Below are 22,202 nucleotides of genomic sequence, written 5' to 3'. Positions count from 1 at the left end.
ATATTTCCTATAGCTGCCTTCCCATCACAACTTTGTCTGCATTCTGACATGTGCCTGGTTTTATATTAGATTGCTTTTCTTTATCTTCCCATAGATGCTTTGAATCCTTATTCACTGGGTTTCTCAAGGCCACCTCCCATGCAGCTGAGCAGAGTAGGTGCTTCATAGAAACAAGTCAATTTTTCTCATCAATTTCACAATTCCTGAGAAAGTAACCCTGAAGTATTTCAGCAAGATTTTGATCTACATGGATACAAAGTACTTTGAAATTAGTTCTATCTATAACTTCTTGGGAGATACTTCATGCAATCCTAAAATTCATCAGTGACAAGTTTAATCTTCTCATTAAAGATAATAAAGAGTCCAGTGAAGACTCCCTAGGTTTCTCGTGAATTATACGTTTCACACCTGAACTGCATCTTTTGTATTTTGTCCAGTAGCATCAACTGACAGCAGCTGTTGTTAAACTAAGGCATTTTTTAGAATACTGTTGTTTCCTAGTGTGTTCCATAGGGAAGTTAGTTACACTATGAAGGTTACAAGCAACTTTACAGTTCATGGTTACACTTTATAATCAAGAAAATAGATAAGTCTAAGGGAAATTAAGGAAATTAGAACAGTATTCTTCAATACCTGATCAGGTGAGAGAAGTCATTGGTAACAGTATTTTTGTCTTATTTTTTAATATGTAAAAAATATATATTGCATTGTTTTTGGAAAATAGATTTAGAGGTGATTAATTCTCTTTTTACATTTTAAAAATATTTCACTTTTTTCTTTTTTACAATTTTAGCCACTTATTCCAAGTGCCTCACATCACAGAATCAAATTAGTACTTGCATTGTACTGAAATCAATGGATAGATCCCAGGATTCTTGAGTCAGTCAAATCTCAAAATCCACAGATGTTTTTAGAAGCCTCATCAGTTTGATTTAAGAGATTTTCAAAAATATTTCTACAAGTCACACAAAAAGTGATTTTTTTTGTTTTTTCTTCATAAATAGCCCAGGAATGGTTATAGATATTTTAAACAGTATTGGAATCAATACCCTATAAGAAATCACTTATTTATATTCTGAACACAATGGATCATAAGATCCCATGTCATTTTTTTCTGTTGTAGAGAACAATGGTTTTCTTTAATTGGAACTTTTATGAACTACTATGGTAACTAATAAATCTTTTTCAAATTGGCAACTTCCCAGTGCTGAAGCTGATTTAATGTAGGTGGTGTTAAGAAACCATGTGATGATGAGACTATAATTTCTTGTGCTATTGTTAAAGAAAACAAAAGAAAGGCATTTAAAAAAAATCTTGGGGAAAATATTTTCTGAGTGAATAATTTTTTTCTTTTTTGCTTTAGCGATGATTTGTGAAAGAAGGGGATTACAGAGATTTAACATTTTCATAGAAATAATGAGTTTGTACTGAATGTAGTATTCTGTATCAGCTTGGCAGTTTCTAATGTGCAGTCAGTAATATCAAGAATCAACAATCCGAAAACTCTATTACAGATTTACATCAATTCTAGTTTATTTAACATTATATCATGTATATATTTTGTCTACCAGGTAATAAAATTTGTGATAATAACTTGGATTGTCAGATTGCCTGCATTCCCTCCTCCAAGTTGCAATTCAGTACTTTTAAAGCCAGTTATTTAATCTATTTCTACCTCCCCTGTTTCCGCTGTAGAGATAGAAAATTACAATCTCAAATGGATTGGATAATAAATGAAAAAATTTTCTTACCCCTTTAAGGCACTCAAAAGATATGGGTGACATACATTTGCCCCAAATTATAATATAATAGACAATTGTTTTAGTTCACAAGATAAGTACTAAAACTGGGGAATTATTTTCTCTTATACTTTTGCCTGGTATCAGATCATGTCCCAAATGAATCTTTTCTTCAGTGAGTTCAATGCAAACTTTTAATATTTCTCCAGATCGACACAGACAATAGTGTGGCAAAGGCTTGGGAGCGGTGAGTGCAGGGAGGAGGGGGGCCAATGGAGGGAAAAACACACAAAAACCCCCAAAGCAGATATCTGTAATACTTCCAACAACAAAGATAAACTTAATAAAATATTTTAAATACTAAAACAAACAAACAAGTAAATAAGTTTCTTTTCCTCCTATATTCCCATTTTGATTAAAACATTACCATCCACCTACCCAGGTTTGAAACCCTATTGTAATACTGAACTTCTCACTCTATCAAATACCTGTTAGTCCATAAGTTATTAAGTTGTGCTAAAATCTATGGAAAATTATCACTGCCTATATTCTGCCTTTGTGGTTCTTTTTGCTTGACTTGTTACTATAGCAGTTTACTAGTTATTCTTGCTAATGCTTGTACAACCCTTATTTTGAGCATTCAGTGATATATCAATATATATTTTTGAATGCCTACTATGTATCATTTCTGGTTTCTGGAGAAACTTCCTCAAGCAATACAAGATCCCTGCTCTTGGAGTGCATGGTGGAAAGAGGGACAAAATAAGAAAACAGTTAATTACTCTTCCTTTAAAGACTGTTTTTCTTATTGTATTGTTTGCTGAGGATTCAAGTCTAAACTGCTTGGCAATTAAGTTCCTTCACAATCTCTCTTTTACCTTTGCTTCTAGTGTCATCTTTTACCTCCCCCTATTCTTCTAACTCCTATTTTTTAAATTCTCTAGGTAACTCATAATTCCCTAAATATGACTTTACTTGTACCGTCCTCTCTTCTTTGGAAGACTGCCTTCTCAGTATCTCCCCTTGGTAAAATCATATGCTTATAAAAAGGCACAGCTTCCAACCATCTCCATTGTCAGTTCTCCCATGAATACTTTCCCATTTAGAAAGACTCAATTGTTTACTTTCTCCTCCCTTTACATCGTAACCGAACAATTTCATAACACTGACAGCACAGTGTTGATGTTAGGCAGGGAGGTGTCTGCCTCCCACTCTAAAGTGCAGTTGAGGTCAGACTGGTGCTTTATTCTCCTCTGTAAGTTCACCAGTGAGCACAGAGCTAGTCACAGAGTAGGTCGTCAATTATATTTTTTTGAATGAAATACCAGGAGAAACACATACATAAAAGTGACCTCCAAGAATAATTAGACCAAGAAAGAGATACTGAAATAATTGAGTGACAAATTAATAAATTCTAAATTATTTGCATTGTGAAATATATGGTTTTGGAGAAAAAGCAGAATTCAGATTTTAGTTCTGATGCCTATTAGCTGCATGACCTTGGTCAAGTTATTTTAGCTCTCTCAGTCTTTGTATGTATAAAATGAAGATACTATTACATACTGTATATGAAATTTTAAAGGCTTAGTGAGAAAGCATGTAATTAGTACAGTGTCTGGCAATAGTTGGCTGAACTTTTAGTCAGAAATGTTGCTGTACTTTTACTTTCTTTCCCTTGTATGCACCATTATCTGCTTCCTCTTATTATTATATTTGTTTACTCTGCAGAAAAAATAGTTTCATACAAATGAATCATTTCCATATTTTACTATAGTATGGATGGACATGCACATTCTTTTATATCTTATGTAGCAAAGTAAAAGTGACTGCTAGTTATATTTTAGATGATACAGTAAATTCCAGGTTTTAGCACTGAAATTCTCATGTCCCAAACAAACTGGGTGGTCGGTTCCCTTATTCCTTGTATACTCAGTGCAGTTAGTTGTGGGATTGGAGTCAGATAGCAGGATATTGAAGATTTTTTTCCACGTTGGGCAAGTGAACTCAGTTATCTTCTCACTGCCTCAGTCTCCCCATTTGTATGCTATATATTCCTCATTTGTATATTGCATATTATAATAACATACATAATAACAGGAGGTGAATTAACACCTCCTTCATTGCCTGAGGTATGAGATTAAGTGAGATGTTTTCAAATACAGAGAATAAATAGTACCTGATACTAAATATTAAATCATCCAATAACAGCTTAAAGAATGAATGGATAAATGAGAATGTTACATCTTACTTTGCTGAATCCTAAGCTAAAAAGTGGTTTTCAGAGTTAAAAAGATTCATTACTAAAAATGACTAAGGTCAGTATATTTAGGAGCTTTTAAAAATAATATATTTTTGTTGATTTCAGAGAGGAAAGGAGAGGGGGAGAGAGACAGAAACATCAATGATGAGAGAGAATCACTGACTGGCTGCCTCCTACACTCCCCAGTTCAAGCCTGTAACCTGGGGCATATGCCCCCAATGGGAATCGAACTGTGACCTCCTAGTTCATAGGTCGATGTTCAACCACTGAGCTGTGCCGGCCAGGCCTTTAGGAGCGTTTTTTTGATGATCTTAAAGGTCATGTTAAATCCTCTACACCTGAAATTAACAGGTTTGAAATTGTTTTAATGAACAAGATGGTTTTTCTTAGAGTAAAATAATCAAAATGCATATTTTATTACTATAAATAACATACTATAATACACAGTTTTTAAGGAAGTAGGTTCTTATTTTTATCTGACAAGCTATGTTGTGTCTTCTATACCCTATGTATAGATTTGTACCTGTAACAACAGGTTTTAGGATAAATCTGGAACTGATTTTAACTGTAGAGCTATTCGAAGCCCCTAAATCTATATAACTATGTTGATTTGATTCTCTTAACTTCTTTATTTTGCTTTTTTTAAACTTAAAGGATTATTCAAATGTCCTTGGAGAAATGCTGAAGAATAAATTATTTTATTTGGTGATAAAACAGCTTAGCAGAAGTTAGGAGGAGTGATTTGCATTATGAAAATACTAGCCTTTCTTACTCTAGATTTGTTCTAGACAGTAAATAGCAGGTGTGAGGCTAACAAAACCAAACATGATTTTCCTGCCAGTTCTAGAGAGCAGTAGAATACCATGTGCATCTGTTACTTCAGGAATATTCAATAATGTCTTTCTTCTTACTGGAAACTACCATCTGGGCAAAAGATTTCTTCTTAATTAGAAGTGTCTCATTGAAAAAGAAAGTCATTGCTAGGGATGCCTGATGTTGGAATGTGTCTTCACTATAAGACACTAATCCTATTGCAAAATTTTAATAACATATGCATCTTTAAAAATGGCTTTCTTGATCTTGTACTACATCCATTTTTATAAAAGTAATATAATGATAACGATAAAATTAAAAACATATTTTGAAATTATTTGACTTATGACTTTTTGCTTTCCAATTATTATTAAAGATACTAGAGGCCCGGTGCACAAAAATTTGTGCACTGAGGGGGGGGGTCCCTCAGCCTGGCCTGTGCCCTCTCACAGTCTGGGACCCCTTAGGGGATGACCACCTGCTGGCTTAGGCCTGCTCCCTGGGGGGATTGGGCCTAAGATGGCAATCAGACATCCCTCTGGCAGCCCGGCAGCCCTTGGGGGATGTCCATTTGCCAGTGGAGAGCAGACCTAAGCTGCAGTCAGACATCCTTAGCACTGCTGAGGAGGCAGGAGAGGCTCCCACCACCACCACTGTACTGGCAGCCATCAGCCTGGCTTGTGGCTGAGCAGAGCTCCCCATGTGGGAGCACCCTGACCACCAGAGGGCAGCTCCTGCATTGAGCGTCTGCCCCCTGGTGGTCAGTGTGTGTCATAGTGACCAGTCATTCCCAGTCTTCCTGCTGTTAGGGTCAGTTTGCATATTACCCTTTTACTTATATAGGATAGAGGCCTGGTGCACGGGTGGGGGCCGGCTGGTTTGCCCTGAAGGGTGTCCCGGATCAGGGTGGGGGTCCTGCTTGGGTGCCTGGCCAGCCTGGGTGAGGGGCTGATGGCTGTTTGCAGCTGGTCGCACCCCCTTCAGAGTGGGGGTCCCCAAGAGGTGCCTGGCCAGCCTGGATGAGGGGATGATGGCTGTTTGCAGGCTGGTCACACCCCCTTCAGTGTGGGGGTCCCCACTGGGGTGCCTGGCCAGTCTGGGTGAGGGGCTGAGGGCCTTTTTCAGGCTGGTGGGCGACTGAAGCTCCCAACCTCTCCTTTTCTTCTTTTTTTCTTATATTCTGGGATTTATTTACCTTCTATGGCTGTCACTGGATCTGAGAGCTGGCTTTAGCTCTGAGGCTGGCTCCAGCTTGAGGCCTTGGTTGCTGAAAGCAGGAATCTAGGGTTTGTTTGGCTTCTATAATTGCAACATTGTTGCGGTCCTGCTCGCTCCAGCTCTGACGGCTGAAAGCAGGTTTCTGGGTTTGTTTGGCTTCTATAATTGCAACATTGTTTCTTTGAGTGCAGCTCAGAGCCGGGCAGCGGCAGGCAGGGAACCTTGGCTTCCTCCATCACTGGAGCAAGCAAGCCTCCTGTTCGCTTCAGCTGCCTGGCTGCCGGCTGCCATCTTGGTTGGCAGTTAATTTGCATATCGCCCTGATTAGCCAATGGGAAGCGTGTTGGAGGTATGGTTAATTACCATGTTTGTCTATTATTAGATAGGATAAGTGATTATATAATAATTAATAGTTTTATTACCATTATGTGGCAATGAACAAAACACATTAGAGAATTGTCATGACTTGAAAAACTATGTAATGTCTAAGTTCAAAACCAAATTAAACTTATGTCAAATAAATAATTTTATGCTGTCTTTGTTCTTGATTTCTTCCTGTGAAAACATTTTGTGCAGATAATTTTTTTTAATCCTCACCTGAGGATATTTTTCCCATTGCTTTTCAGAGAGAGTGGAAGGGAGGGTGGGAGTGGTGGTGAGGGGGGTAGAGAGAGAGAAACATCAAAGTGAGAGAGACACATAGACTGGTTGCTTCCCCGACCAGGGACAGGGAGCTAACCTGCAACCTAGGTATGTGCCCTCTTGACTGGAAATTGAACCTGAGACCACTCAGTGCTTGGGCTGATGCTCTAACCACTCTGAACACTGGCCAGGGCAGATAATTTAAAAATAGATGCCATATTTAAATCAGCACAGATGCAATAATAACTGACTTTAAAAATAAGTTCTTCAATGTCCTGTGCACTGTTGTGTTAACTCATTTGGTCCTCATACCAACCGCTGTGGTGAGTATGATTCCTAGTTCAGTTTGACAGATAAGATTACCAACGTACTGAGAGTTCAAACAACTTGACCAGACACACAATGAGCAATTGGCAGAGCTGGGCCTTGAAGCAAGATGATCCGGCTCCAGAGTCTGAGTGCTTGATCATCTTGTTATTCCCCCAAATAAGTCTCCATCAGTAATCTGGAGAACATAAAGTTTTATCCTAAATCTCAGTGCCTCATCTAAAAAACACATCCTGGAAAGGCATTACGGACTGGGCACTGTGTTGCTCCCAAATATGTTTTGTCCTTCAGAAGTTCTAGGCTTTTAAAGGCTACCTCCTCCCCGCCTTCTTCTCCCCCCCCTCCCTCCCCCCAGCCTTAGAGTATTCTACCTAAACAGAAAATATGTACCAAGGAAATTTGCTGAAAAAACTTTAGATTTTGCTTCCCTTATCTCCCAACATCAGTTTATGCTAATGGCTTTAAGTTTCCTTTACCAGTTTGAATTTCAATTGTAAAAGGCATACATGAGAACATTTAGGAGTAGCATGTGATATGTTTCTGCAGAACCTCTGGGAAAGACATTGGGAAAAGTATTAATGTACCCTGAATATTTTTTAAAATTGATTTTTAGAGAAGAGAGGAAGGGAGAGAGAGAAACATTGATTTGTGCATTCATTGGTTGATTCTTGTATCTGCCCTGACTGGGTTTGAACCCACATCGCTGCAGTCTCACAACATGGCTCTAACCAACTGAGTTACCTGACCAAGGACCACATCCTGAATGTTTTAGGAAAGAGTTCTGAAGCTTTGGGGAAAGAGTAAATGTATCAGATTTTCTAGAAAGAAGTGTTTCAAATGCTCTGCGCTACTTCTGGCTTCAAAAGTGTCTATGGTTACAGAAATGACCAAATATTCAGCTTTTATGTTTTTTTGTAACATTAATCAAAAGAAAATTTAAAAATAAAAACCTCTAAACAGGATATATTGAATATATATTAACTACATAGGTTATGTATGGCGAGACACTTTTATGAAGAAAACATTTGTTAAATGAGTCATATATATGATATAAATTAAAATAGTCATATATCTGATATAAATTAAAATACTAACCACTTTCCTTTTTTTTCCTTCTATGAAAAATGTTATTTATTTTTTTCTGCAACTCTTATAAGAGATATAATTTTAATTTTTTAATCCAATTTTGCTAAGTACACCCCTGTAAGACCTCTGTGAACAGAACTATGAGAAGACAACATTGTACCACAGGGCGACTTCTGCTGTGCTTTGTCCTACAAGGTAAAAGAATGAACGCTGAGATGAGACAATTTTGTAACAGGGTCGGTCTATCCCCACCTTACTTATGTTCTTAAGTGGCCCAGCAGCTCACAAGGGCATGCATGCTGCCCTGAGGGAATCATTGGGGTTCTCCGAAGAGGAAGGAGCATTTGAGCAGATAGTTCTTGTCATGTTTCCAATTAAAGCCAAAACAACAACACAACTATCCCTGCCTGCACAAAGATTAAACACTGATTCACATGGAGGCTCAGCTAATTCAGCAAGCTGTGTAAAGTTTTTTGGAATATTTCTTTGTGAGAAAAAATTCTTCAATGAATCTTTTGAAAGTGTTAATAGTTTCTTTGACTTGGACCAAAATGGGTGGCACAATTCATAATGATAACGCAAGAGGATCGCTAGGGGATAGATATGTTCTCAACTGGGAATTTAAGCAGTCACACATGTAAAATCCAGATTGTTAAGATTTAAACTCATTCAAATGATAGTAAGATAAAAGAAGCACTTGTACTAGTAAGAAAGCATAGCTAAGGTCAAAGGCTAACCTATTTAAAGAATCTGAAAATAGAGAGGTAAAAAGAACTAGGAAAAATTGGGAGATTACTCAAAGGCTCTTTTAAGATTTTTTCATGTCTTTTTGGCAGAAAAAAATTCTCTTTGTAAATGTTCAAGACCTTGCTATCAAATGCATCCTGCAGCTCTGTATGTTTTTCTTTTTAATGCACTGCCGGGCTTACATAAAGATGACGGTGCTCACTATGTCAGTTAAACATAATTTTATATGTAGAACATTGACTTTTTAAGAACCTGAGATGATTCTTCATTTATAGATTTCAGGGTTCCAGAAACCTCCTGAAATTCTACGCAAACATTTAGAATGGAGTCATATGATAATAAGATAAAAGAAGCATGTATGTTAGTAAGAAGGCATAGCTAAGGTCAAAGGCCAAAGCTGCTTAAAGAATCTGATAATCGAGAAATAAAAAGAACTAGTAAATATTGGGAGATTAATCAAAGGCTCTTTTAAGATTTTCATATCCTTTTTCTTGGGGAAAGATAGTCTGTGTTATTTTAGGCTAATAAAGAAAGCATAATCCGTAAGGAATCTGAGTTCATGACCTGTGTTGCAACATCAGGACCATCTTAAACACATAAAACCCTGCACTAAAGTTTTTATAAATGGAATGTTATTTGAAGGTTCAAATTATATCTTCAGTTTTGTAGATGTTCCCATCCTGACTTTTCTTATTCCAAATGGTATTTTCACATTGTCTTAAGTTTTAAATTATTTTCTAACCTGTGTATTTCTCCTCAAGTAAGCCAAAGAACCAAAGGATGATCTACATGCGTTTTGGAACTCACTGAGTGCAAAACTGGACATTACGTGACTAGCTCCTCTTGTGCTGGTTTTGGAAGCTATCCATATATCCCCAAACATGTCCTTAAGTGACTGTCTAACCTATAACTAACAGTGTTGCAAATATCTTAAAGGGATTGCTTATGAGTGCATGACTAAATACATTCATTCATGTCACCTTCCTTTTGCTTCTGTTGGCTAGTGTGTTCTCTTTGTCATTTTATCAGTGACTCTCTTCTGTAGCCTCTCCTGAGTCCTGAATAGAATAACGTTGGTCTTCTGCCCAGTCCTGCCCCAGGTCCCCAATCCAGTTTTCTAATCATTGTAGTTCTTCAGGGTTACCCTCTGTGAAGTCTGCAGCTGCACAAACTGCAAAAGGGGAGCTCTCTAGGGGAGAACTGGCCAATGGGTACTGAGGGACCTATTGGGGCTTGAAATCAAACATATGACAAGGAATAGAGAAACCAGGAGTTAGGAATCCAGATGATGCCTGTTCTTTTTACCACAATTTACATTTTGAATCATTTGTTCAGGATTTTACTTTGCAAATTTAATCCAGTTTTCCTTTTGGTTTAAGTAAGCACACACAAACTCACTCATTCACATATACCTCATTCAGGGTAATAGGCAACATTCTCAGCTGCAGAAATGTGTAAAATATACACCTTTCAATTAAAGACATTTTTTCTCCCTGAAGATCTCTTACTAAAAAAACGACACCATTGTTTCTTATATGTTATGCACATTTATTACAACAATACTTTGTTAAAGATAAAATAGGTAAGTTGTTATAAATATTACAAAAACATAAAAAGAATAACCATCCTCAGGAGAACTGTAGTCAACAGAAACTGTCTTGCCAAAAGTGATTAATTTTGAAACGTCAAATTGTAAACCTAAAACAAAGTTACTGACTTTTTCTTAGAATGCCTGAACATATGAAGAAATAAAATGGTTTGCTTCGATTTTTCTGTACTGCAGTTTGATTGTATTTAAAAGGTATATACTTTTCCACTGATTTCCCTTGACATATTGAGTTCATGCCAGTTTTCCTTAACTTATTGTACATTCCTCCACAGTCTGCCACCTAGTCTTATATGTTTCTGTTACTGCTTTTCTGCAGTCCTCTATATGCATCCAAAACTGATATCATGTTCACTAGATCCTAGATTCTTAGCAGCTCTAACCCTATTTGTCATTCCTGACTTACTTCTAACATTTAAACTGTTCGCCTTCTGAATAAAAATTTTACTTGCCTTTAGAATAAAGCATGCAATATTTGCTCTGACTCCATATAGATAGGATCTTACATGAACTATAAAACAAAGACACTGATAATCATTGTTAATGACACAGAAGACATTTTCTTATTGGCTCAGCATTGTAAGTCGATTGCTATAGAAATGGTCCAAGATGGATCTGTTAGTGGTGTATAGACAACTGAGTTGTGAATTCATTTCTTAACATTGATAGTCAGGGGACAGTACTGAGGATATTAAAATGTCTGGCTATTGGAGTTTAAGGCTCATTCAAATCTCCAAAGGGTAAAGAATTAAATAACATTAAACTTCATTATTAATTATGAAATCTCATTTTTAATTCCATGTGTTCATATTTCTGCTGTTATTTGGTTCAGTGTAGGCAGGGGAGAATGATGGTTTTGCCAAAAGCAATAAGGGGCGGGGCGGGAAAGATGAAATCAACTATTTATTCCATCTTTGCCTTTTACTTTGAACTTAACACATGTCATGCAACAAAAAGAAGCTCAGGTAGAAATGTCAAAAGAGGTGTGTTACATATTGCACTGTGTTAAAGCACAGGCAGGAAACTGGGGTGGGGCTTCCGAAGAACAGTCCTTCCCTGACTAGAGAGCTTTTAAGATTAACCACAAAGACAATCTTAGGGAGAGCTTCAACACTGATTTTCTTTCTTTCAGAACTTATCCATTTCTAAATCCCACATGCTGTCTGTTTTCATTGTTTCCTCTTTCGCAGACTTCACTTATAGTCGACAAAGCTCGTTAGCGTAGGTATATGTTTCAGTTTGGCCTAGAATCTAACCTACATATACGAGTTACTTCATTAATGAAGAGTATTATTTTTCCAGTCTCCCACAAGTGACAGAAAAATGACAGAAAAAAATCAAGTTAGAATTTTGTTGATCCAAATTGTACTCAACCTAGGATAGTATTTTCTAAGTAATCGTCAGATAATAAATACCCCTTTATATTTTATAAATAAGTTTGGTTTTTGAGGCACATAGTAATGTTTGGAGTTTATGTGAATTTAAGATATCATATGATGTCAGATACTTATTGTGAAGTGACAGAGAAAACCGAATCAATGAAATTTTTATTATTACTCCATTAGTCTCATTGCATAATTTTATTTCTCAATGATTTTATTATTCTGCTTTCATTTATGTATGTTAAGCATGTGAAACCTTCTATAATATAAAATATTATGATAGAGGCAGAGTCTGAAGGTGAGCTACTAGTCTAAGATCCTGTGTAGAATGAATAGTCAATGGCATATTAAAATGTTCTATCCCACTTCTAAGAACTGTTAGGTTATAGAATTAAATAAAAAAACTAGATATAGCAAAGAGAGCAAGCTTATTATCATTTTAGAGTATATGCCTGATAATATATTTAGAATAGGCACATTCATTCTTTTCAAGGAGTAGAATTTGATTTTAATAGGGAGGAATACAGTAGGAAAGACTTTGATATTAAAAAACGTAATTTTAGTTATGCCATTCTAATTTCTCCTTTCTTTCCCCATCTCCTTCTCTTCTCCTCTCTCTTCCCACCTTTGCTCTCCCTTCTTCTTCTCTCCTGTGATTTACTTACTTCATTATGAAAGACATTGCATTCAATATATGAATATACTTGCTATTCAACTGTCAGCCAATTATGTCCTGGTGTTTTTCTTGATTTGAAACTAAGAATAATAAGCCTTTACCAGATCTTTCTAGTCCCTCGGTATCCGCACTGGGTTAATTCTAGCTCCTTCCCCCCAAACAGGATACCAACATCCAAGGATGCTGAAGTCCTTTATATAAAATGGGCTGCATTTGCATATAACCTAGATAGTATATAGGTTACAGTAGGGTATGCGTACTCATAATTTCATTTGCATGAATTCAGTATAATGCTTGGTATGTGGCAAGTTTTGCTTTTTGAAACTTTTGGGGATTCTTTTTCTCAAATACTTTCAAGTTTTGCTTTTTGAAACTTTCTGGGATTTTTTCTCTCAAATATTTTCCAACTGTGGTTTGTTGAGTCCATAGATGCAAAACCCTTGGATAAAGAGGACCAAATATAAACAATATAAATAATTGACAACTGTTACCTAAATACTAATTTTAGGCGTGTTTGCTTTCTGGTCCCACGATTCAATAATTCTATTATTGTAGTTAATGTAAAAATATGTTAGGTGCTGTAAAATATCACTCCTTGATAGCACAGTGTGACATGAATACAAAGAAACGAGTTTATATAAGACATGGATCTCATTTAAATTTGATTAACATAAGTAATGAGAACTAAATTAGCATCATCACTAGGACAGGTTTTGTGATTCTTTGAAGGACACAGCAAATGTCTTCAGGGACCTTCGAAGTACTGTGACAAATAGTCAACTGGTGGAAAACAAATTAATTACTGCCCAGAGGACATCAACCTTTGGCCAACTGTTTACAGTGCCATGGTATAGGTCAAGGGAGGAACTCCTTCCTGCCCTCAAACTGACTTCAAGGGCCATCGGTTCAGCTACCCTGTGGCAAAGAAATACTTTAGCTTTTTTTTCCTTTTTAATATGAAACAATAAAAACCCATGATTATGGCTTCATTCCTCTTTACACAAAATTATAAAGAAAATTCTTGGGAAATAAGCTATAGTTAAATGGAAGAGGATAAAGATTACCTTGGAAATCACAGCAGTCATTACTGAAAGTGGGAAAGTATACACGGATCCCTTATCAGAGTTACATAAGCTAGGAGAAGTGAGTTGAGTTAATTTCAGATTGAGGGAACAGAAACAAGTTTAGATCTATAAACCTTTTATGAAGCAATTTTGTTACACCTGATTTATATTTAAGTCATGGAAATTGAACTGAGTTTTCTCTCCTATGAGAGCTAGAGGCAAATTTGGCTTAAAGCCTAGAAGAATAGAATGCTACAGTGTTCTCTTAGATCTCTCTCTAGAAAGTTGTTTCTGTGTATGTGTTACAGAAACCTCATCTTGCTTCTATTCTTCTCAGTGGCTAAACAAGGGTTATTATTATTATTTTTTATCAGTGATATTGAATAATTCAAGTCACTACCAAACTTTGTTATGTCATTTCAACCACATCTACCTAAATCTACCAAGATTTGTTATTAACAGTTAAGAATTAAGCCATTAAAATACAGATGATCCATTCATCTAATTCCAATCACCAAGATATTAATATTATTTATGAAAGTTACATTTTTATATTTGCAACAACGACGACAAAAAATGTACAATTGATATCCTTTTTGTTTCTGGGGAGAGAAAAGGTGGCAAACACTCATGAGAATTAAAATTGCTAATTTTGAATTCACATCATTTTTTTGGTTCTTACTCTATCAGTGTAGCATTGATGGTCACCAAGTCTCCAACCATGTCAGTAATTATCCAATGATAAAACCAAACGACATCAAAGCTTATTTATAGTTTGTAACTCTTTGTATGTTTTAATTAAGTAGGCAAGTGTAAATAAAAGGCAAAAGAAAAATGTCAATGCAATAATCTTGGGCTTCGTTGGTACAATTTTGCTAAAAAATGTGCATGTTGGAATTTTGTTTCTATTGGATTTCCCAGTATATCGCTGGCCGGGCCAGCTCTCCCGAATGCATTGGTGTCATCACCATAATTTGTAGCATAATTATTAATTATGATAAAAAGACAAGAATTATGATTTAAAAACTCCAAGAATCAATATCCTAATGCTATTTTGTTAAGACACATATAAAATATAAAGTAGGTTTGCATTCTTCAGGTACAAGGGAGGAAGGCAGCTGGGTATTTCACAAAATGATAGAGAACACACAATTTGTGATTATAAAAGTACCATGGATAACCCACAAACTGATTTGCTAAACTTTAAAATTGCATTTTAAAATGTTAGCACTATGCTAATGAGGTGCTCAGGTTACAGATCTTCCACTTCTTACCATTTTCACAGCATTGGTTATCATAAATGTGATTCCTGCATTTAAACAAAGTCTCTTGCATTCCTCTCAACAATGTACTTTAGAAATATTTACTTTTTTTATTGTGGATCTATCAACTGTGAGCACAGTCCTACTGCTGTATATGATGGCAGAAAATTTCACCTGGACTACATACCAGCAGGAATCCTGGGGGGCAGCGACCCTCCCCCTGCCACTGGATTCGGAGCCTGGATGCTGCTTAAAAACCCTGCCCTCAGGAAGCTGGGGCAAAACGTCTCCACGCCAATTGCCGGGAAGGATCCTTTTAAGAGATGAAAAATTGACATTAATCAAAACCTTCTTCTTAGAAAAGTTGTTGATCATTTAACTGGAATAAAACCTATCATCAACAAGTCCATCAAACCTTACAGGGAAGCTATGAAATTAAAAGAAAGGAAATGCATTTTTATTCATAAATTTAAAAAATCAACCTAGTATTTTAAAAAGAAAACTATTTTAACTAGTTACAATTAAAGAGCTTTAGAAGCATCCAAATGCTAAAATACAATTTCTAAACCTACATTTGACCAGGGGGATATAAATGCACATAACTGATGTTGTCTGCCTGCAGAATTCAGATTACAGATATGCGGAAATAGCCACAACAGTGTCTGAGATCTGTGCCCACTTGAAGGAACAGTGCTTTAATTTCGATATGTTAGTATCAGTGCTTCAAATAAGAAAAACTCTTGTAGTTGCAATAATTACCCATGTTTTTGCAAGAGTGGGACGAAAACCAATATACACCATTCTTAATTTGTTACACTTTTCTATTTGGGACAAGACATGAGAGTTTGCAAAGGTAGAACCACATGCTTTCCCATTTTTAAGAAGGCAATTGTGAAGCAAAAAACAAAGTAAATTACTTGGAAATTTATCCATAAAATTATATAATGAATCATAGAATCAAGGAATGTCAGAACAAAGAAGGACTTTAGAAATCATCCAGTCAAAAAATTCTCATTTTACAGACCAGCAAACTGAGGCCTACTTTAAAGGGAAAGTGATATCAGGTAGCTGACAGACTCCCAGGACACATATTTTCCACTATAGATAAAAAACAAATAAGGAGCCACTTCCTATGTGGGAGATTTCTCACGTCTGAATATGAATTAGAAACCTCGCACTTTGGAATTGTAGTAGGATTATTATTATGGTGTTTCAATGACCTTAACACCACGAAAATCATTCAGAAGTAAATTTAATATATATGCATTACCAGTGCATGGGCAGCACGGGGAAGATATGGTATATCTAAGTTTAAATCAAAATAATACCCTGAAAGCAAGCTATGCTGTTTGTTGTAAGAAATGCATTTCATTTGGGCCCAGCAGTTTTCTTATGCAGAGACTTAAGATCTCTCCTCCTACGCTCAGATTTAGCAAGTTCTTTATTTTTTTTCCCTAAATTTATTTTTATTGATTTCAGAGAGGAAGGGAGAGGGAGAGAGAAACATCAATGATAAGAGAGAATCATTGATCGGCTGCCGCCTGCATGCCCCCTACTGGGGTCAAGCCCGCATGTGCCCTTGACTGGAATCAAACCTGGGACCCTTCAGTCCACAGACTGATGCTCTTTCCACTGAGCCAAACCAGCCAGGGCAAGTTCTTTATTTTTGAAGAGACTTTGCTCTGTTTCTTGATACAAATTTTGCTCCTAAAATAAGTTAAAATTTGAGGCTTTGAATTTTGACCAGGATTATAGGGATCTGGTATATCATACACTATGTATCTTGCTTCTATGGAGACACTTGTTAGGAAAGGCCAGCATTTCTTAGATCTTTAGAGATCTTTTTAGGAAAGATCAAAGTTACAAAGAATGTTTTAATGGGGGAGTCTTATGCATTGTACACTGGATTAAAGAAACAATTGAAAGAAAATCACGTACTCTGAGTAAACTGGCTTTGTTGTTGATTTCATGGGGCTTTAGTAAAATTGTCCAGCAGGGCTGAAGTACCTTAAACGTTAGGAGGTGTGGCAAAAGAGGCAAGAGGTAGGCCAGAAATTGCTCTGGGGTAACTTTCCACCAACAGTGAAACTAATTTCTCAGTTGTTACTGATGGGATATTTAATCACTGAGCACAAAGTTAGTATGTCTCCATGTGCAATGTTTCATCACTTTCTGAGAAAATGTTCCTAATGAAGGCGCTTCACTGAGTACCAGGTGGAGATAATCATAGCATATATTTATACAGCATTCTTATTTAAAGTAACAAAAGAAATGGTGATTTTACAATAGGGAAAATAATTACAGGAAATTCAGATTTTATTATGTGCTGTGAAAAGCAAAAATAATCCAATTTTAGCTGATTATGGATTTATTGAAGCCAAGTAATAGGAAGCCTGGTTAAAAATACTAAATCACAAAGAAAAAGAATAACATAATCATGCACAGGAAACCAAAAGGGATATAAATGTAATTATCTTAAAGGAAATTTGAAGAAAAACAAAAGCATGTGGAGGAGTGACTCTAAATAATGTTAATATGCTTCACATTTAGAGATTTTTAATCTGAGTTTTTGCTATTTTGCCAACATTATTCCAAACTATTGACTTAGAAAATATTTCCATTATTTTAATTCCTTGAAAGAAACTAAATACAAATATAAATTTATTGCTATGTTTACATCAATTACTTTTTTTTTTTTGGTTGTGACAGCCTGTCATATTTAATAGCAACTTTCATTCTCCTAAACTTGCTGCATCAATCATAATAGCTTTTCTATGTTTCTTTACTATGGGTTAAAAGGTATTTCATTCATTGTGGCATATCTTCCTTAAGAAATTATCACTTTTTAAAAAATATGAAACAAACAAACAGAAAAACTGGTGTACATGAGTATATTTTCAGTTGAGATATCATATTATGTGATAATAATACCTTATCATTTTTCTCCTTAAGTCAGTCATGTCAACAGAGATTGTATGAAAATTCTAAAGCTCTAAGTTTTCACAATTCAATCAGGAAAACTGAAATTATTCTTTGTTATAATTCCCTTATCTCTTATTCCACAAGAAATGAAGTTCATGAACCTTTCAGATTTGATATGAAATTATTTGAGTCTGGCTTGCCCTATTGCTTAAATTGCTGACTATCTTTGGCTTTTTTTAAAGTAAGTAAGTATATTATAGCTGAAGAATATACAATCCTGCCCTAACCGGTTTAGCTCAGCGGATAGAGCGTCGGCCTGCGGACTCAAGAGTCGCTATGACATTTACTCCCACCAGGGGGCAGACGCTCAACGCAGGAGCTGCCCCCTGGTGGTCAGTGTGCTCCCACAGGGGGAGCACTGCTCAGCCAGAAGCTGGGCTCACGGCTGGCGAGTGCAGTGGCTGTGGCGGGAGCCTCTCCTGCCTCCGCTGCAGGTGGGCGGTAAGGAGCAAGGGGTCCTGGACTGCGAGAGGGGTGTCTGCCAAGGGGTCCTGGACTGTGAGAGGGCACAGGATGGGCTGAGGCCCCCACTCCAGAAATTTTGTGCACCAGGCCTCTAGTGTCTAATATCTATAGCAGGAGAAATATAAATGTTCACAAGTATTTTGTTTTTAGTTACATTCAATAGACTAATTATTTGTTATTACAAATTAGATTTTTATGTGATGAAAATATTCCTTTAGCCATGTGTCAATTAACACATTTTCCAAAATCCCAAATACTTGAGTTTCCAGTTTGCTGGTGATCCTGAGTCAGTGGGGTAAAGAGAGAATGGAATGTAACATTGCATTATTTCTAATATAGAGCTTCCAGATAACTGGGCATTCTGAGTTTTTATTTGCTAAATATGGCAATCCTACTCTCATAACATTTAAAACAGTTACAGATATCAGATATCAGATGAATAATAGACACTATTAACTAGTAGTGCAAGGTAATTTGATGTAAGTCACTGGCTGCATGGGTCAGTGATTTATCTGTCTTTCATTAGCTCAGTGGTTCTCAATGCCCTTAGGGAACATTGCAAATTGTGAGTGGGGAAAGGCATTACTGCTGTTTGGTGGGTAAGGGTCAGGATGGATACTAAAAGTATTGCAAAAAGTGGTATGCTATCTGCACAAGGAAAATTCTCTCTCAAAATGTTAGTAGCATCTCCTGAGAAACATTGTACAACAGTAAAGGATCTTGGGGGAGAGGAAAATGGTGGTAGAATAGGCAGATGTGAGTCCTGCACCTTGTCCCAGAGCAGATAGAAGGAGCAACTAAATCAAATAACATCCACCTGGAATTGGCAAAGTAGACATAGCTGGTGAGACAGTTCACAGCCGGGAAGGGCAGACGACTCCTGGAGAACGGTGGGATTGGGGATCTGGGCAGGCTGAGAGGGTAAGAAGGAAGCTGCACTGCACCAAGTCTGCGTCCCTCAGGCATAGGTGTAACATCTGACAGTGGAAAGGAAGTCCACGGGGCTGCTGGTGTTTGGGAAATCTAGATCTAAGTCCACAGCCGCAAGAGGCTGCACCCAGAAAGGCAGCCTGAAGAGCTGCCTGAGCCGTGCGGTGCTGGGGAGTTGGGGGTGGGGTGGGGAGAGAAACTCACAATTGCATGGTGGTTTTGTCTCTGTTTTGTCATTGCTTTTATTCGATAAACCCAGTTCATAGGAACTTTCAAATACAAACACTCACCAAGGCTGCTGTACAGGTGGAGGTGCGGATTTGTGGAGTCTGGGGGGAGGCTGTGGAGGAGAGCGGGATGGGGAGAGGTGACTAGGAATCCAGCACTAAGACATTCCGGACCCTCCAAACCTAAACAGCCATTTTTCTCCTAAAGAGTCAGTCCCTCCCAGCAGCCTCAAGACAGCTAATATAGCCACACCCAGCCTACCACTTGAGCTGTATAAAGGACACAAAGACTCTGAATAGCCCCAAAGAGCCCTTAGGGACTGGATTGAAGAGGGGCCATTCAGTCCTGGAAAGCAATACAGCACCACTCCCACCTATCGCCCTGTCAGAAACAGACACTTGAGTGATTAAGATTGACAGCAGGCAGACAGGCAAAGTGGGGAGATTGGTCCTGCCAACTTGCAGCCAAGGCTGTGGAGATAGACACAAACAGAGGAGCAGTGAATCCCATGGAACTTCAACAAGGTGCTGACTGCCTAACAGGAAACTGAGAAGTGGCAGACAGAACAGAAGAGTGAGGTCTTAAACCAGCCCTGATGGGGCATTAAAACTTGGCTGAAGTAAACAACACTTCACTTTTTTTATTTTTTATCTTTATTTTTTTTAAAAAAGGATTTTTCTTTGTTTTTATTTTATTTATTTGTATTATTTTTCTTCATTCTATTTTTTAAATTTTATTTTATCTTATTATTTTTAAAATATATTTTATTGATTTTTTACAGAGAGGAAGGGAGAGGGATAGAGAATTAGAAACATCGATGAGAGAGAAACATCAATCAGCTGCCTCTTGCACACCCGCTACCGGGGATGTGCCCACAACCAAGGTACATGCCCTTGACCAGAATCGAACCTGGGGCCCTTCAGTCTGCAAGCTGACGCTCTATCCACTGAGCTAAACCGGTTAGGGCAATCTTATTTTTTTTAAAATTTTTTCCACCCTTTTTGTCCTCACTTCTCCCTCTTTCATCCTGTTCTCTCTTCTCCTGTCCCCACTTTAGTTTTTCTCTTTCCTTTCTTTTTACCCCTTCTAAAAATTGATCTTCTTTATCTACTTTATTGACATGTTATTATTATTGTAGTCTCTGTAGGCTTATTAATATATCTAATTTCCTCTCCCCGGCTCCAAGTCGGTACTGGCACAAGAACAAGCATATAGATCAATGGAACAAAATAGAGAACCCAGAAATTGAGCCAAGGCTTTATGCTCAATTAATATTTGACAAAGGAGGCAACAACATACATTGGAGCAGAGACAGTCTCTTCTATAAATGGTGTTGGGAAAATTGGACAGGTACATGCTAAAAATGAAACTAGATCACTGACTTATACCCTACACAAGAATAAACTCAAAATGGATAAAAGACCTAAATAGACACCTCTCCAAAGTGGACATACAGATGGCCAAGAGACATATGAAAAAATGCTCAGTCATTAATCATCTGAGAGATGCAAATCAAAATGACAATGGAGATCACCTCACACCTGCCAGAATGGCTATCATCAACACTGTTGGTGAGGTTGTGGAGAAAAGGGAACCCTAGTACACTGCGGGTGGGAATACAGACTGGTGCAGCCATTATGGAAACAGTATGGAATTTCCTCAAAAAATTAAATATGGAACTCCCATTTGACCCAGTCATCCCACTTCTAGGAATATATCCTAAGAAACCTGAAACACTCATCAGAAAGGATACATGCACCTCTATGTTGATAGCAGCACAATTTACAATAGCTAAGATTTGGAAACAGCCTATGTGCCCATCAGCAGATAAGTGGATAAAAAACTATGGTACCCTATATAATAAAAGAGAAACATGCAAATTAACCATCCCTCTTCTACACTCAAGCCACACCCATAAGCCACGCCCACCAGCCAATCAGGAGCGAGTATGCAAATTAACCCAACTAAGCCACGGAGCTGGAGTGAACAGGAGGCTTGGGTTGCCTCTGGCAATGGCAGAAACCAAGCTTCCCACCTGCCCTGGCCAGACCTGGGCTCTGCTCAAGGCTACAAAGTTTCAATTATAGAAGATAAAAAAATCCCAGAAAAAAGAAAAAAGAAAGAAAAAAAGGAGAGGCTGGGAGCTTGGGTCGCCGGGGGGTGTGGTCAGCCTGCAAACAGCCTTCAGCCCCTCACCCAGGCTGGCCACACCCCCATGCGGTGAGGGTCCCCACTGGGGGGCTTGACCAGCCTGCAAATAGCCATCAGCCTCTCACTCAGGCTGGCCAGGCACCCCAGTAGGGACCCCCACCGTGAAGGGGGTGTGGCCAGCCTGAAAACAGCCCTCAGCTCCTCACCCAGGCTGGCCACACCCCAATGGGGTACGGGTCCCCACTGGGGGGCTTGACCAGCCTGAAAACAGCCACTAGCTCCTCACCCTGACTGGCCAGGCACCCCAGTGGAGACCCCCACCCTGAAGGGGGTGTGGCCAGCCTGAAAACGGCCCTCAGTCCCTCACCCAGGCTGGCCAGGCACCTCAGCAGGACCCCCCCTCCCCCACCCTGAAGGGGCTGTGACCAGACTGCAAACAGCCATCAGCCCATCACCCAGGTTGGCCAGGCACCCCAGTAGGGACCCCCACCGTGAAGGGGGTGTGGCCAGCCTGAAAACAGCGCTTTAGCCACTCACCCTGGCTGGCCACACCCCCATGTAGGGAGGGTCAAGACTTGGGAGGCGTGGCGAGCCTGCAAATAGCCATCAGCCCATCACCCAGGA

The 22,202-nt window shown here is 38.1% G+C and overlaps 1 protein-coding gene across 1 annotated transcript in view; it reads right to left on the bottom strand.

Annotated features, from left to right (window-relative positions):
* The window catches only part of LOC102423914 (ephrin type-A receptor 6), a gene marked incomplete at its 5' end in the record, with an annotated part of 354,481 nt that overhangs the window by 158,799 nt on the left and 173,480 nt on the right, over window positions 1-22,202 (bottom strand). Inside the window, one exon of the mRNA XM_023762099.1 lies at window positions 15,010-15,135. Within this exon, the coding sequence (XP_023617867.1) occupies window positions 15,010-15,135 (126 nt within the window). The remainder of the gene's footprint in view (window positions 1-15,009; window positions 15,136-22,202) is intronic.

Source organism: Myotis lucifugus, unplaced genomic scaffold, assembly GCF_000147115.1.
Source record: "Myotis lucifugus unplaced genomic scaffold, Myoluc2.0 scaffold_231, whole genome shotgun sequence".
NCBI lineage: Eukaryota > Metazoa > Chordata > Mammalia > Chiroptera > Vespertilionidae > Myotis > Myotis lucifugus.
This window is presented reverse-complemented; position numbering and strand designations above follow the sequence as displayed.